At 32.5% G+C, this 14533-nt stretch overlaps 2 protein-coding genes across 3 annotated transcripts; both read left to right on the top strand.

Moving 5' to 3' along the window:
- Positions 1 to 2750: 2750 nt before the first annotated feature.
- Positions 2751 to 6068, top strand: LOC105140174 (probable flavin-containing monooxygenase 1). Of its 2 annotated transcripts, none has more exons than XM_011046898.1 (5): positions 2751 to 3264; positions 3954 to 4194; positions 4727 to 4905; positions 5024 to 5373; positions 5464 to 6068. In XM_011046898.1, exons 1-5 carry the CDS (start codon positions 2815 to 2817, stop codon positions 5810 to 5812), a joined length of 1569 nt encoding a protein of 522 aa, XP_011045200.1. In that variant the 5' UTR covers positions 2751 to 2814; the 3' UTR covers positions 5813 to 6068. The 2 variants fall into 2 exon arrangements, with proteins under 2 accessions (XP_011045200.1, XP_011045199.1); XM_011046897.1 differs by having other exon boundaries at positions 2751 to 3270.
- A 3206-nt stretch (positions 6069 to 9274) lies between these two features.
- Positions 9275 to 13260, top strand: LOC105140173 (glyceraldehyde-3-phosphate dehydrogenase, cytosolic). Its single transcript, XM_011046896.1, has 11 exons — positions 9275 to 9654; positions 9726 to 9826; positions 9949 to 10064; positions 10161 to 10260; positions 10752 to 10898; positions 10994 to 11054; positions 11141 to 11238; positions 11934 to 12076; positions 12425 to 12508; positions 12732 to 12821; positions 12955 to 13260. The coding sequence occupies exons 1-11, from the start codon at positions 9627 to 9629 to the stop codon at positions 12998 to 13000; spliced, it is 1014 nt and encodes a 337-aa protein (XP_011045198.1). The 5' UTR covers positions 9275 to 9626; the 3' UTR covers positions 13001 to 13260.
- The last annotated feature ends 1273 nt before the right edge of the window (positions 13261 to 14533 follow it).

The raw sequence follows: 14533 nt of genomic DNA, 5'->3' as shown, positions 1-14533 counted from the left end.
TAGGAAAAAAAGTATTAGTAGCTATTGGATATTTATTTTGCATTAATTTTTTTTTTTATATGTGTCCATATATAGCGTATTGCGGGGTAACCTTCTAGCATATAAAATACATCATCAGCTGCATTATGCACAAATTTCCAACGTGTTTAATTGCTTTATAAAGTCATACGGCCCTCGGATATAAAATCAAAATATATTTATTCACCTTCCTATAGAACTTCTTCTCTCGCTTCTTGGATGCTTCCCTTGTCACACAATGTGTTTGACCGAACAACTTATATTTTGTCGTCACTGAATTGCTATTTAATATATCCCTCTCCTTTAAAAAGTCTAATTTTGTTGGGTTTTCACACTCCTCTCGTTTTGTTTGCTCTACACTAGAAATAAATCCAATCACATATGAAAGATATCACATGTTTGTGGAATTTCGTCTCCCTCATTTTTCATCCCTAATTCTCGAAGAACCTAGAATCGAGCAAGCCCCACATTTAAAAATGTTACTTAAATTTTTTTTAAATGATAAATAATTATTTCTTGAATATTTAATTAAACAAAAATTTACTTTAATATCTTGTTTAATTATATTTTTCAACAACACTCATATTTTTATATATGAAATATTTTCCATAAAAATATGATAATTTATTTTCTCTGGTTTTAATTTATAGAACAATATAATATTATTATTTTTAAATTTTATTTTTTATATAATATAATAATATTGTATAATACATGTATTTCATAAACACAAAGACTAAATTATTTTTTATATAATATAATAATATTTAAAAAGTTGATGTGTGGGAACATAAAATAACCTAAACCTTCAAGAATTATCATATCCATATTGTATAATACATGTATTTCATAAACACAAAGACTAAATTATTGCCTTATAGCATGTATATTACTATTTTAATGTAAAGTTCACCGTTTAAATAATTTAATTATAAAAAAGTGTGATGATGAAATTTAAATTCACGAGAGCATTTGTTCATTAAAATTATGATATTATATTAAAAAAATCATCTTAATTCAAACAAAAGCTTAAAATAAGAATTGTTTTATATTACTTCTTAACACTACATAATTTAAAATAGGAAATCGTTTCTTTGTTTCACCCAACTATTTATATTTACTTGGTATACTATTGAAGTTTTAATTCTTCAGGTTATATTAGAAGGTCTCAGAATAAGTAATAATGTTTAAATAAATATGCTACGGTAAAACAACCAATGGTGTGAACTGATCACTGAAATACCTGATCTTACATTTTAAAGTATGAAGTCAACACATTTTAAAATTACTGATGCTTTCAACATGTGATAAAGAAGACTCTGCCTTTTGTTGTTCAATTCATTTAAAAAAGAAGAAGACTTGATCTTAGTATCAAGGCAACACATGCATTTTAAAATTATCCATGATTTCATATTATTCTTAAGAATCTTTGGTATATCAGCGGAGGTGGATACATGCATGCATGTGTGTGTGTGTGTATAATTGATAACACAAATACCAGCGGGTTTCACCTTATACATGAAGAATGAATTAATTATGCATTGACTCCAACCGGAGTAGGACGAACAGATATATATATATATGGGAGTTAGCTAGCTTAGAATTAAAGCCTTGAATTCATGTGTTCCCATGTAGCTGAAGGAAGCTTTGAATTCCTGTGTTCCCATATATAAACATAATAATTTGACCACAATCTTATACTGTCTCTTTTCGGACTCCCGTTGGAGTCAATGCATAATTAATTAATTCTTCATGTATGAGGTGAAACCCGCCGGTATTTGTGTTGTCAATGATGTATAAATGTTCTTTCATATATAATCGACGCTAGGGCAAGTCGTGATTAATATAGGGAGGCATCAGGTACATTAATTCATAGAAGCTTGAGTGTAGTGCGGACTATCATCATGCATGCACACGTTTCCCTTTTACCTACCAAGAATGTGAACGTTTTTAATTACGAAAGGTGTAATTTAATTGTTTGAGTTTCCAATTTATATTTTAAAAATTATTATTTTGAGTTTTATAAATTTTGAAGTTGTTAAAGGTTTAAACAAATATAAATTTTAGGACAGTAAAATCACGCAAACTGACACGCAAATTGACATAAATACTTAAGTTAATTACGTTTCCCTTTTACCTACCAAGAATGTGAAGGTTTTTAATTACGAAAGGTGTCATTTAATTGTTTGAGTTTTCAATTTATATTTTAAAAATTATTAGTTTAAGTTTTATAAATTTTAAAGTTGTTAAAAATTTAAATAATTATAAATTTTAGGACCGTAAAATAAACTGACACGCAAATTGAAAGTTAATTAAAAAAATAAAAATACAGATTTGTACCCCTCTCAAATTGATAAAATTATTTCCAAATGGATATTTGAACTTGAAACCTGAAATTAGAGAAAGTGCTATTCTGCCAAACATTTTGGTTACAAGTCTTTCCTCAGAAACAGATACTCTTTTAAATGAAACAAGAGAGAAGGTAGCATGAAATTTACAGCTCGTTTTGAAGACAATATAATATAGCTAGCTATCACATCATATGCATTAACCAAAATCAAAGTGATAATAACGTGAACTACTACTATTCAATGAAACTACTCACTTAATAAATATATGTTACGTAACTATTTACAAAAAAAAAATAATATGTGGTCACTTAAATCATTTCTTCGCAATTACAAGAGGAAAGGGTCACCTCCTCGAGCCCTATAAATAGGATACAGAACATGAAGTCTCAAAGTGCCAACACAAGCGATAAAGCCTAGCTCTAGCTATATATCATCATATACCAAAATGGCTTCTGAGAAAAACCACATTCAGTGTTCCAGCAAAGTTGGGATCATTGGAGCAGGTATTAGCGGCATTGCTGCCGCTAAACAGCTTCGACATTACGGTCCATTGGTCTTTGAGGCCACTAATTCAATTGGGGGTGTCTGGAAACATTGTTCTTTTAGCTCGACTAAACTCCAAACACCTCGATGTGATTTCGAGTTTTCAGATTACCCTTGGCCCGAGAGGGATAATGCGAGTTTTCCTTCTCATGTCCAAGTTCTGGAATACTTGCACAACTATGCTACACATTTCGATGTGTTGAAATATGTCAAGTTCAACTCCAAGGTGCTGGAGATTCGGTACGTTGGTGACCGAACCAGCCAACTTGACATGAAACCAAAAGAGTATGGATCCTTGCTGAATGGCTATCCTGCTTGGGAGGTAGCTGTAGAGACTAACCAGTCCACGAAGGTTCAGGTTATTTTAATTCTCTAACAGCTACTACATATATACGTGCTTTGAAGAGTGTGCGTGTGCTTTGCTAATCGTCTCTCCCTTTTGTTTTTCTAGTTAATATAATTATAGAAAGGTTCGAGTTCAAGACATCGTAAGAGATATAAACAGTACCGATAGCAATTAAGAGATTTATGCCTAATGAGTATTAGAACTAGGCTATATATATATATATATATATTGTTAATTTTTTAGTTTTTTTTGTTTATCATGTTCAATTAATTGCTTGATTATGTAGCCAATAATTCTTACTTGACTTCCCAATTAGTGAGATTTGAAATCTAATTAATTATCTCTTAGAACAAAATCAAATAATTCAATTAAGTGAATTATTACTAGCTAGCTCTCATAATATTAGCTATTATTCAAATATATGTTATATAATAAATATAAAAAAGTCTTGAATTTGTTGCTTACTTCTCAAAAAGAAAAGAAAAAAAGGTCGTCTTGAATGTTTCAATTTTTAATTCACTGAAGCTAATAAAAGATGAGATATCTCATGCACTCTAATATTGGAAAGTGGTTAACTAATAAACCTTGTTGTAATTATATATATATATATATATAATATTAAATTGTGAAAGTTTTTTATTTTTTGAGTTGTATCATGATGATCTGACTTATGGAATATATATATATATATATAGTGGTATGCTTTCGAGTTTCTCGTCGTTTGCATTGGAAAGTATGGAGACTTGCCAAGAATGCCAGTATTTCCACCCCATCAAGGCGAAGAAGCATTTCTCGGCAAAGTCTTGCACGCTCTGGATTATGCCAAGCTCGACGAAGATGCTGCTCATAAGCTTCTCAAAGGAAAGAAGGTTGCCGTTGTTGGCTACAAGAAATCAGCTATTGATTTAGCTGTGGAGTGTGCAACTGCAAACCAAGGTATATCTATCAATCTCTATCACCACCTACTAATTGATCATCAGAACTGGTCCTTATAAACGAGAAATTTCAAGGTTATTTACTTTTGGCTTCATTTAAAAAAAAAATTAGATAAAAATACTCTTACTCATTAATTACTACTTGAGTATCGTAAAATTTTCCCTTATGAACTAGACTTTGTATTTAAAAAACAAAAAATAATAATTTCATGATTAATTTTCTTTTGTTAATTTTTTTTGGGGTAGCAATGGGGGCATGACGCCATGTTTTCTTTTGTTAATTAGACTGAGAAGGGCAGTCAAAATGGTCATAAAGTGGGAAAGTTTGACTTCCTTGACTTAAATAACAAATTGCCCATCTTCTATATATTTATAGATGCAGTTCGTACGTTGGTCATTGGGGTAGAGGGAGAGGGAGGGGGTCTCCTCGTTTACTAATTCCTAAGGAAATTAATGCAATTAGATGGTAGACTGGCTGTATTGATAATGAATACTGTATGTGACGTGTAATTGGTTTTGTTGTTTCGTTGAAGGCCCAGGAGGACAACCGTGCACAATGGTGATAAGGACTTTGCATTGGACTGTTCCTTCGTACTGGATTTGGGGCTTGCCATTTTTCTTGTTTTTTTCAACAAGGTCCTCTCAATTCCTCCATGAAAGGCCATACCAAACCTTGTTCAAGACCCTTCTGTGCCTTCTTCTATCTCCCATGGTATTTATATTTTGATCAATTTTAGTTTCTCCCCTCCATTAATGACGACAATATATAACATATACTATGATTGTTTATGGTAATCAAATATCATATTTATCCTTAATTTCTTGAGCAGAGAAGAGGAATTTCCAAGTTCATAGAGTCTTATTTGGCGTGGAAGCTTCCCCTTGTAAAGTATGGGTTGAAACCAGACCACCCATTTGTGGAGGATTATGCATCTTGCCAAATGGCTGTCTTGCCTGAAAATTTCTTTGAAGAGGCAGACAAGGGAAATATACTGTTCAAAAGATCATCAAAGTGGTGGTTTTGGAGTAGAGGAATTGAATTTGAAGATAAAACCAGATTAGAGGCTGATGTTGTGCTTCTTGCCACTGGTTATGATGGAAAAAAGAAGCTCCAAGATTTATTACCAGAACCCTTTTCCAGTCTTGTTGTAGACTCTTCTGGGATCATGCCCTTGTACAGGTAAATCAATGTAAAATGATTTCACGCTGAATATTTTCTAGAAAATGATGATACATGAACCTGATTAAATGGATAATACATATCTGGCAGGGGCACGATTCATCCATTGATTCCTAACATGGCTTTCGTGGGATATATTGAAAGTGTATCGAACCTGCACACCGCAGAGCTGCGATGCATTTGGCTAGCTAGACTAGCAGATGAGAAATTCAAGCTTCCAGGCATTGAAAAGATGCTTGAACAGACAAATGAAGAGATACAAGTCATGAAGAGGACTACCAGATTTTACAAGAGGCATTGCATTTCCACTTACAGTATCAACCACAGCGATGATATCTGTGAAGAGATGGGATGGAATTCCTGGAGGAAGAAGAATTGGTTCTCGGAAGCTTTCAGCCCTTATAGCAGCCAAGACTACGAGGAAAACAAAGAAAATTAGTAGCATCATAATCCATATGTCTAGATTAATATAAATAAAAACAATTATAGTATTACAATCCATATTCTGTGTTCAGACATGTTCTAGTAAGAAAATATAGTATGGTGGAATTACTTGTGTGTACTCTTGGGAGAGTGGAAGCTATGATCTACGTCCTTGAGCTTCCTGTAACTTTATTGATAAATGATAAAATAAGGTTTTGTTGTAATTAATTCTTCAGTATGATTATTAATAAAGTATCCGTTGAATAATGGTACACTGCTCCTTGTTTTAACCACGGTTATTAAATCAATTTCTGAACATGGTTAGGTATTTGATTAAAATATATTTTTTTAATAATATTTTTTTAATTTAAAAATAAAATAATATTATTTAATTAATTCAAATTATCAAAAAAATCATCTTAATCTAATAGCTAAAACTAACTTATTTAATTAATTCAAATTATCAAAAAAAACATCTTAATCGAATAGCTAAAACTAGATTCTAAAATATGATTTATATTATTCTTTAGCATACCTCCTCAAATAAAAGTCCTTTAAACTTGAAACTTATATAGATATATATTATTTTATATTTAATTTTTATCAAATAAATAAAAATAATAAGATTTAAATTTATGACTGATAAGTTATTAAAATTCTGATACTATATTAATGAATCATTTCAATTAAAAAATTTAAATTATTAAGTGAGATCTCATAATATAATTCATATTATTTTTTAATATATATTAATTAATTTAATTTATATTTTAAATTACACGAGTTTAATTTCTTGATGAGAACTACACTTTAATTTTTGTTAACAATATATTTTATATATTTTTTAAAAATAATATGAATTTTTAAATTAATTTATATATATCCCAATTAATTTTATTATTATACCCTAAAATTATTCATTTTAATCATTGTCATTCTCGGCTCCTCATCTGTCTAGTCAATTATAGGAGGTACTATAGCATATAGCATATAGAGACCTTAGAGAGGCATCATTTGCTCCATGGTTTTGTGGGGACAAAAAAACAAAGAAAACTGCTCGCACTCAGGATTTAGGTTGCCTATTGACAAATGGTACTTGTTCCTGTGTCAGGTCTTGATTTCTCCTAGATGTCTTTTTCTATATTGGGATGACTTGCTGCGCTTACACTATCAGATTTGTAATTTTCGGTACCTCTCTTCTTAATTTGTCAATTTTTCTCTGAGGATTCACTTCTAACTGGGCCCTTTTTTGGTGTTTCATTTGCTTCTCTCTGAGTCTTGTATTGTAGAGTCCGGGAGGGAATCGGATTCAGGAGGGGCATTTATTCTGCATTCGACTACTGGAGCAATTTGCAAAGAAAATAAGTGAAAGATGCAAGAATGCATGATGATGGGTGCTAAAATGATCGTATTGGATATGGATATTGTCTGATTCCGCCATTGTATACGGGACTGAGACCTGGTAAACTGCCTTGTAGATCCGTGTATTAATCCATCCATTTTGAAAACAAAATTAAATATTTTCATTCAATTAAAATGTGGGAGATAGCATAACACATTATCCATACATTTTATGAAGTTTGTTTAAGACTCCCTTCATCCGACAATCTGGAATCATTTCAAGCGTTAACCCATAGAACATGAGAAGAGAACTTTAAAATTCTATTCATTTGAAAATTAGGTAATATACATGTTCTCCAACATCAAACCATTAAAATTTAATTCACCTATTCAATCAAAAATGTGGGAAATGTGCTCAAACCATTAAAATTTAATTCACCTATTCTGAGAATAAAAATTGAAGATTTCCATTCAATCAAAAATGTGGGAAATGTGCTGACGTATTATCCTTGGATTATGGGCAGGTAGTTTACAAATTCCATTCATCTGAAAATATAAAAATAGCTTAATGCATTAACTCGTACATATCAAAAATAAAACTTCAAGATTTTGATTCAACCAAAAATAAATAAATATATATATATGTGTGTGTGTGTGAAATGATCTATTAATTCATCACACAAATTAACTCAATGTTGCTTGAATGTGTAAATTGCAGCATGTTCTCAAGTAGATCTTCATTGTCTTGTCATTTATCTCATGAAATTTTTCATACACGTCGAGCTTGTCCAATGATATTATAAGAAGACACCTTAATCAAGAAAGGTTCTAGCCATTATGTTTAGATAGGTTAGGTACTAATGATGACCTTGTAGACTTCTAATAAAAATCGAGATTTCATGAGCTCTAGTCCACAGTGAAATCCGCTAGGACACCATTAATTTTCTGATTGCTAGCTTAAGGCAATATGTGTGCGAAAGAAAAAGGTGTAGAAGGAGGAAGGGCATAAATTCATAGGAATAAATATTTTTCGGTTCAATCTGATTTTAAATCAAAATAAATAATTATATCAATTTTTTTAAAATTTTTAATCAAACCAAACAAAAAACTAATTCAAACTGAATAATTTTAGTTTGGTTTTTTCCCTTTCAATCTGGTTCAAACCGAAATGTATTTAGAAGCTCTAGAATTGGCGACTAAATAGAGGCTGTGCTGGCAAATAAACATCTTCTCTATCCATAGCTGGATCATCTCCAATTGTAGATATCTTGTGTGTCTTAACCCTCACAAAAACTGATCATTCGAATCTTTAGAATATATCATTGTTTGAAAGCTCTCCTTGATCTAAGTCCTGCCCCTAGAATATCTTTCTGGTTCTGTTCTACTCTGATCCCTGTTCTTTCTGTCAGCTTCTGCCTCTGACCATTAATGGCCACCACCAGTCGTTTCCCTACCTCAAGGCTAGCCACATAGCCTCCTCCCACTTCCAAACTACCACCTATCCCCCAGTCATCCATCCTCTATAAACAAATGAACAACCCCCTCCAGATACCTACCCTGTCAGCCAGATGGAAGAATCATCAGCAGTTCTCCTTTGACATGGCAAGTTTGAAAGATGAGAGATGAGAGACAGAGAGGATGGAAGATTGGAAGAGAAGAAGATAGATTTGGGGTTAAAACTATTTATACTTGTTTTTTTAAGTGCTGACTGATTAAACTAATTTGGTTTGATTCTGTTTAATTAATTTAGATTTTAAAAACTGAATCAAAACTTTTTTATGATTTTTTAATCAATTAATTCAATTTTTTTTATTTTGATTTTTTTAATTGTTTTTTTCTTATTTTCTTAATTTAATCAGTTATTCAAATTTTTTTTTATCCATCCTATAAATTTATATCCAAACAAAGCAAACATGAAATGCATTCAAAATAAAATATTTGTATGAAAAAATCAAAAATCAAATAATAACATATTAAATATTTTTTAAAAAAAAAACAAGTAAATATTCAGCATATAAAGCACAAAAAATACATTATAATAAAATCAAACAAACAAAGCGTATTCCTTAAAATTTCCAGTAGAGTTATCGTGATGTCATAGTGGCCATCTTGATAAAGTAGAGGTAAAATAGAAAATAAGGATATCGTAGTGTCACGGAGTCTGTCATTATGTCAAATATTCTCTTCCTTCCAAGCTTACTAATTTTTGCATTTTCAAAAAAAAAAAAAATCTTGTTCGGAGTTCTTGACCAATTCTAAACCGCTGGTTATCGAAATAAACGGTGCATGATCCCTCCAATTTTAGGAAATTACGTGGTTATCACGTAATCACCGCCTCGACAAGTCCGCTCAACCCTAACCGTTTCTTCTTAAGATCGCAAGAATCGCTCCTTAATTCCGTTGTATAATATTTATATATAAAGAAGAGTAAGCACCTCACTCACCATCACGCTACACTCCATTTCATCATCATCATCATCATCATCATCATGGCCAAGATTAAGATCGGTATCAACGGTCAGCGATTCAACCTCGTCGTCGTTGTGTTTAGTGTTTTTATTTTGTTTTTTAAATCAAATTAAATGTAGGTTTTGGAAGGATCGGGCGTTTGGTGGCGAGAGTTGCTTTGCAGAGAGATGATGTTGAGCTTGTCGCTGTCAACGATCCTTTTATCACCACTGATTACATGGCACTTACTCTCTTTTTTATTTTACTTGACCTTTTGTTTTCTGGCTCTTTTGAAATCTAAACATCCTGAATGACATGTCGTCTGATCCGCTACTATATATTACGCTGGCTGTGTTTTTGTAGACATACATGTTCAAATATGACACTGTTCATGGGCAATGGAAGCACGGAGATATCAAGGTCAAGGATGAGAAGACTCTTCTTTTTGGTGACAAGCCAGTCGCTGTTTTTGGTGTCAGGTATGCCTAACTCTTTCTTTCTTTTTTTGTAGAATTTGTTAATCAAAGTACTTATATTACGAGGTGGTTTGATGTTTTGTTTCTACTTGTAATTAGAAACCCAGAGGAGATTCCATGGGGCGCTGCTGGTGCTGATTTTGTTGTTGAGTCCACTGGTGTTTTCACTGACAAGGACAAAGCTGCAGCTCATTTGAAGGTGTTTGATATTTTCTATTTTCATATTTTACGGTATGGGTATCTGGATATTAAAGATTATATTCTGCTTGGGTTTTTATTTTTTTGAAATGCACTATTTCTAGATAGTTTCCTTCAAATCTTGAACTATGTTTTCAATCATTGTAACTTTTTATCCTGTTTTATATGCTGTAGGTTTGTAATGTGTAGTGTAAAAATGCATGTTCTATGGTGGAAAAGGTTATGATGTTTCAAAAATCTGTCACTTGATTTTTTCTGGGAAATCGTCCTCTTATGATAGGGTGTGAATGAAGTTTCTATTGAATTTTCCATTTCTTGGGAAAACAAAGTTTAAAAGCTTAACTTTTTCTTATTGTTTTGAGGTTTGTTAACTTTTACATTTTGAAGGATTTGTTAAAATGCATGTTGGCTGTCGAGCTGTTAGTTTTAGTTTTTAGCATGTTTTATGTGAATTGCATACGTATCTTACTTGGTTTTATGGTTTGATCCTAGGGTGGTGCAAAGAAGGTTATTATTTCTGCTCCTAGCAAGGATGCTCCCATGTTTGTTATGGGTGTCAATGAGAAGGAGTACAAGCCTGATCTCAACATTGTTTCCAATGCCAGCTGCACTACCAACTGCCTTGCTCCTTTGGCCAAGGTGGGCTCTTTCCTTTTCTCTTATTGTAAAGGGATGACAATAATTTTTTTAGTTTTGTACTGACATCTTTCTTGTATGTATGTATATGCTTGTAGGTCATTCATGACAAGTTTGGTATTGTTGAGGGTCTTATGACTACTATCCACTCCATTACTGGTGTGTGCTATGTTTTTATTTACTCGAATCCAATTGATGTAGACATTTTCTCCTTGACTAATTCTCTTATGTTCTATGTTATTCAGCCACACAAAAGACTGTTGATGGACCATCAATGAAGGATTGGAGAGGTGGTAGAGCTGCTTCCTTCAATATCATTCCCAGCAGTACTGGAGCTGCTAAGGTACTAATGACTGGCATCAAATAGTTCACCTGTCATTGCTTTGCATACCGCATGCATTATTTTGACCAGCAATGGTTTCTTATAGAAGTGAGATAATGATAGGCGAACCTTTGTTTTTTGGACTTCTTCTCAGACATCTTAAGTGTCCATTGTCCAAAAACCACTTGTCTATTTTCACCATCAATCCTACCAGATTTCATGTTTCTCGTTGTCTCTTTATGCCAAGAAGTAAAGATCAACAACCTCCTCATGGGATACCTATCTTACTAGAAAACTGCTTATCTGGATTTCTAATTTACTTTTGTATGCATGTTGTGCATCCCTTTTTATGTGATGATAGATGCATGATATTGTGTTATTTTGCTGTCATCGATGTGGCTAACTTGTCTCTAACCCTGAAAGAGGAACCTCTTGAGGATTTTTGTAATTTTTATCTACAAAAAATGAATGTATTGAAACCAGCTGTTTTTTGTTGGGCTATGAGTTATTTACTCTCTAAGTTATTTCGTTAATGACTCCTGGTTGTCTATGAATATAGCACCTAATCTAATTTTTTGGTGGGGCTTTAGACGGCATTGAAACTACACTTTCTCAAATTCTCTTTTCCTCCCCACTCTTCTCTTCTCTCTCTCTCTCTTTCCTTCTCGTCTGGCATCAAATCCCATTAAAATCTGTGTTATTTTGTGATTGTGTAGGCAGTAGGGAAAGTTTTGCCTGCACTCAATGGAAAGTTGACTGGAATGGCTTTCCGCGTTCCCACAGTTGATGTCTCAGTGGTTGACCTCACTGTGAGAATTGAGAAGAAGGCTACATATGACCAGATCAAAGCAGCTATTAAGTAAGGATGGCTACATATGACCAGATCAAAGCAGCTATCAAGTAAGGATCATAAACCATAAACCCTTTTCTTTTCATCTGCAATTATCTTCATCCTTTTTGTTTTGGTTTCTGCCCTGCATGTTGCTGTAGCCTGGAAAATCTTTGAATACTTTCCAATGAAGAGATCATGAACCATTTAGTTTTTCTTATAGTGATTGAGTGTCAGTCTTTAAAGGGACTTCACAAATTACACTTACTAAATTGCCAGACATTATTCAAAGGGTAGCATTATATGATTGACTGTCCTATTGAAGTTTCTGATCGCTCATGCCTTGTGTCCTTTTGTTTTTTTTTGTGTGTGATGCAGGGAGGAATCTGAGACCAATCTGAAGGGAATCCTTGGTTATACTGAGGATGATGTTGTCTCAACCGACTTCATGGGTGACAGCAGGTGAGGAGATCATGATGATATACAATTATGCATCGACTCCAAGTGACATGGTTTGCCCTTGCATAGAGAAAGGGAGGGAGTTCTCTCTATAAACATGAGAACATATCCCCTCGCATACTCTCAACTTCTTTTCAAAAAAAAAAAGGAAAGAAAAAGGTTTCCTTGTTCTATTATAGGTGGATTTAAAATTTATGCTGGCTTTTCAATGGCTGGAATTTGACAGGTCAAGCATATTTGATGCCAAGGCGGGAATTGCATTGAATGATAACTTCGTGAAGCTTGTCTCCTGGTATGACAATGAATGGGGCTACAGGTAATGGTTATTTCCAGACCTATTCAAAGCTATCTTGATTTTATACTTGGCTGATTTGTTGTTTCTTTTCTCTGTCACCTTGTCTTTCTTTTATCTGATCCTTAATGTTTTTTTATTTGTATTTTCCATGCAGCTCTCGCGTGATTGACTTAATCATTCATATCGCCTCTGTGCAATAAGCCGGCTCTGTAGTTCTGGCTTGATCTTGCGATGGAGAGCCTCCTCTTTTCGGCTTAGCATGCAGTTTAATGAGTCAGGGTTAGGAGATTTTTGGAATAATTATAATTGAACCATGTTATTTTTGGGACTGGTTATATACACCATCTGGTCTCTTTCCAACCTTTTACTTTGATGATCATGTTTCCTGTGTTTTCTCCCCTAATGCAAATTGGGAAGTTGCTACAGTTTCCTTAATTCTACGAGTTAATTTGGGTTTCGCGTACATCTTCGTTCGTTGCATCCTTTTCTTCGGCAGGAAATGCCTTTTTCACCTGTTATTTTACATGAATAATGTGGCTGTGGATGACATTGTTGATAACTTGAGATAAATTTCCTGCTGGTATATTCCCTAGGGACGCCATGTTTGCTCGGATGACCAGCTTCCCTCCACCCATGTTACGTATTTTCTCCCATAATAATCCATGCCTTTAAAAGTCCCATCTTCCTCTAAAGCTCAGAGGCCCAATAAAAAGTCGGATCACCATCCTAATTTTTTGTGCACTTTATATTGGGTTGTTTCTTTATATTTAATTTAAGATTTAATTAATTATGGTTCGCTTTCTGAACTTTAATAATTTCATTAAACTTTATATCTCAAAATAATAATTTTAATGACTAAATTACTAGTGAGGACTAAAAATAAGGAAAAAAGCAAGCTAGAACCATGATGAAATTGATTTTTCTTCTTTAACCTTCTTGCCACTGCCGCTTCTAACACAAGTCTTTACGGCTTCAATCCCATTCAAGTCTTCAACCTGGCAAAACAACCGTTCTTGATCCTTTAAAAACAAAGAGATTATATATATATATATATGTATATATATATATATATAAACAAAGATCTTAGCTTCAAATTTAGTATTTCTGTGTGGGGGTGTAGTGTTATTAGAGAGAGAGACTAGAGGGAAAAATCATGGAAGAGAAAACCAAGGTTTCTGAAAAAAATCATGCAAAATTATATTTATTACATGCAATTAAGGACAAGAGTACAAGAGAGTGTTTTTCGTTTAATTTGGTTTTTTTTTTTCTCACAGATATAAGGATGCATGAGAAGAAAGAGAGTGTTTAGATTCTCTAGAAAAATAATAGAGGTTAGTTATAATTTTTTAATTTTTAATTAATTCGATTTAAGACAGTCACCTTTTATTAGAAGTTGATTCAGCAATCACTAGTAATGGTACCATGAGCTGGATAAAAAATTAATTTTAACTTAAAAAATTTATATATGTATTGCTAAGGTTTTAAGAAAATTTTATATGTGATTTGAAAATTTGATATATGTATTTAATAAAATTAATTGATAATTATATATATTAATAAATATTAAAAGAAGTTATTAACTATAATCAAAAACTAAAATGTAAAGCTAAAAGATAAATACAAATAAAGGAACAACATCTTGTATTTGTTATATTGTTTAATTTTTTTATTTAATTATATGTAAATATTTTTTATAGAAAAATAAACAAAACTAAACAAAAAAATAATTTGCT

This window comes from Populus euphratica, unplaced genomic scaffold (genome assembly GCF_000495115.2).
Source record: "Populus euphratica unplaced genomic scaffold, PopEup_1.0 scaffold256.1, whole genome shotgun sequence".
Taxonomy (NCBI): domain Eukaryota; kingdom Viridiplantae; phylum Streptophyta; class Magnoliopsida; order Malpighiales; family Salicaceae; genus Populus; species Populus euphratica.
This window is presented reverse-complemented; position numbering and strand designations above follow the sequence as displayed.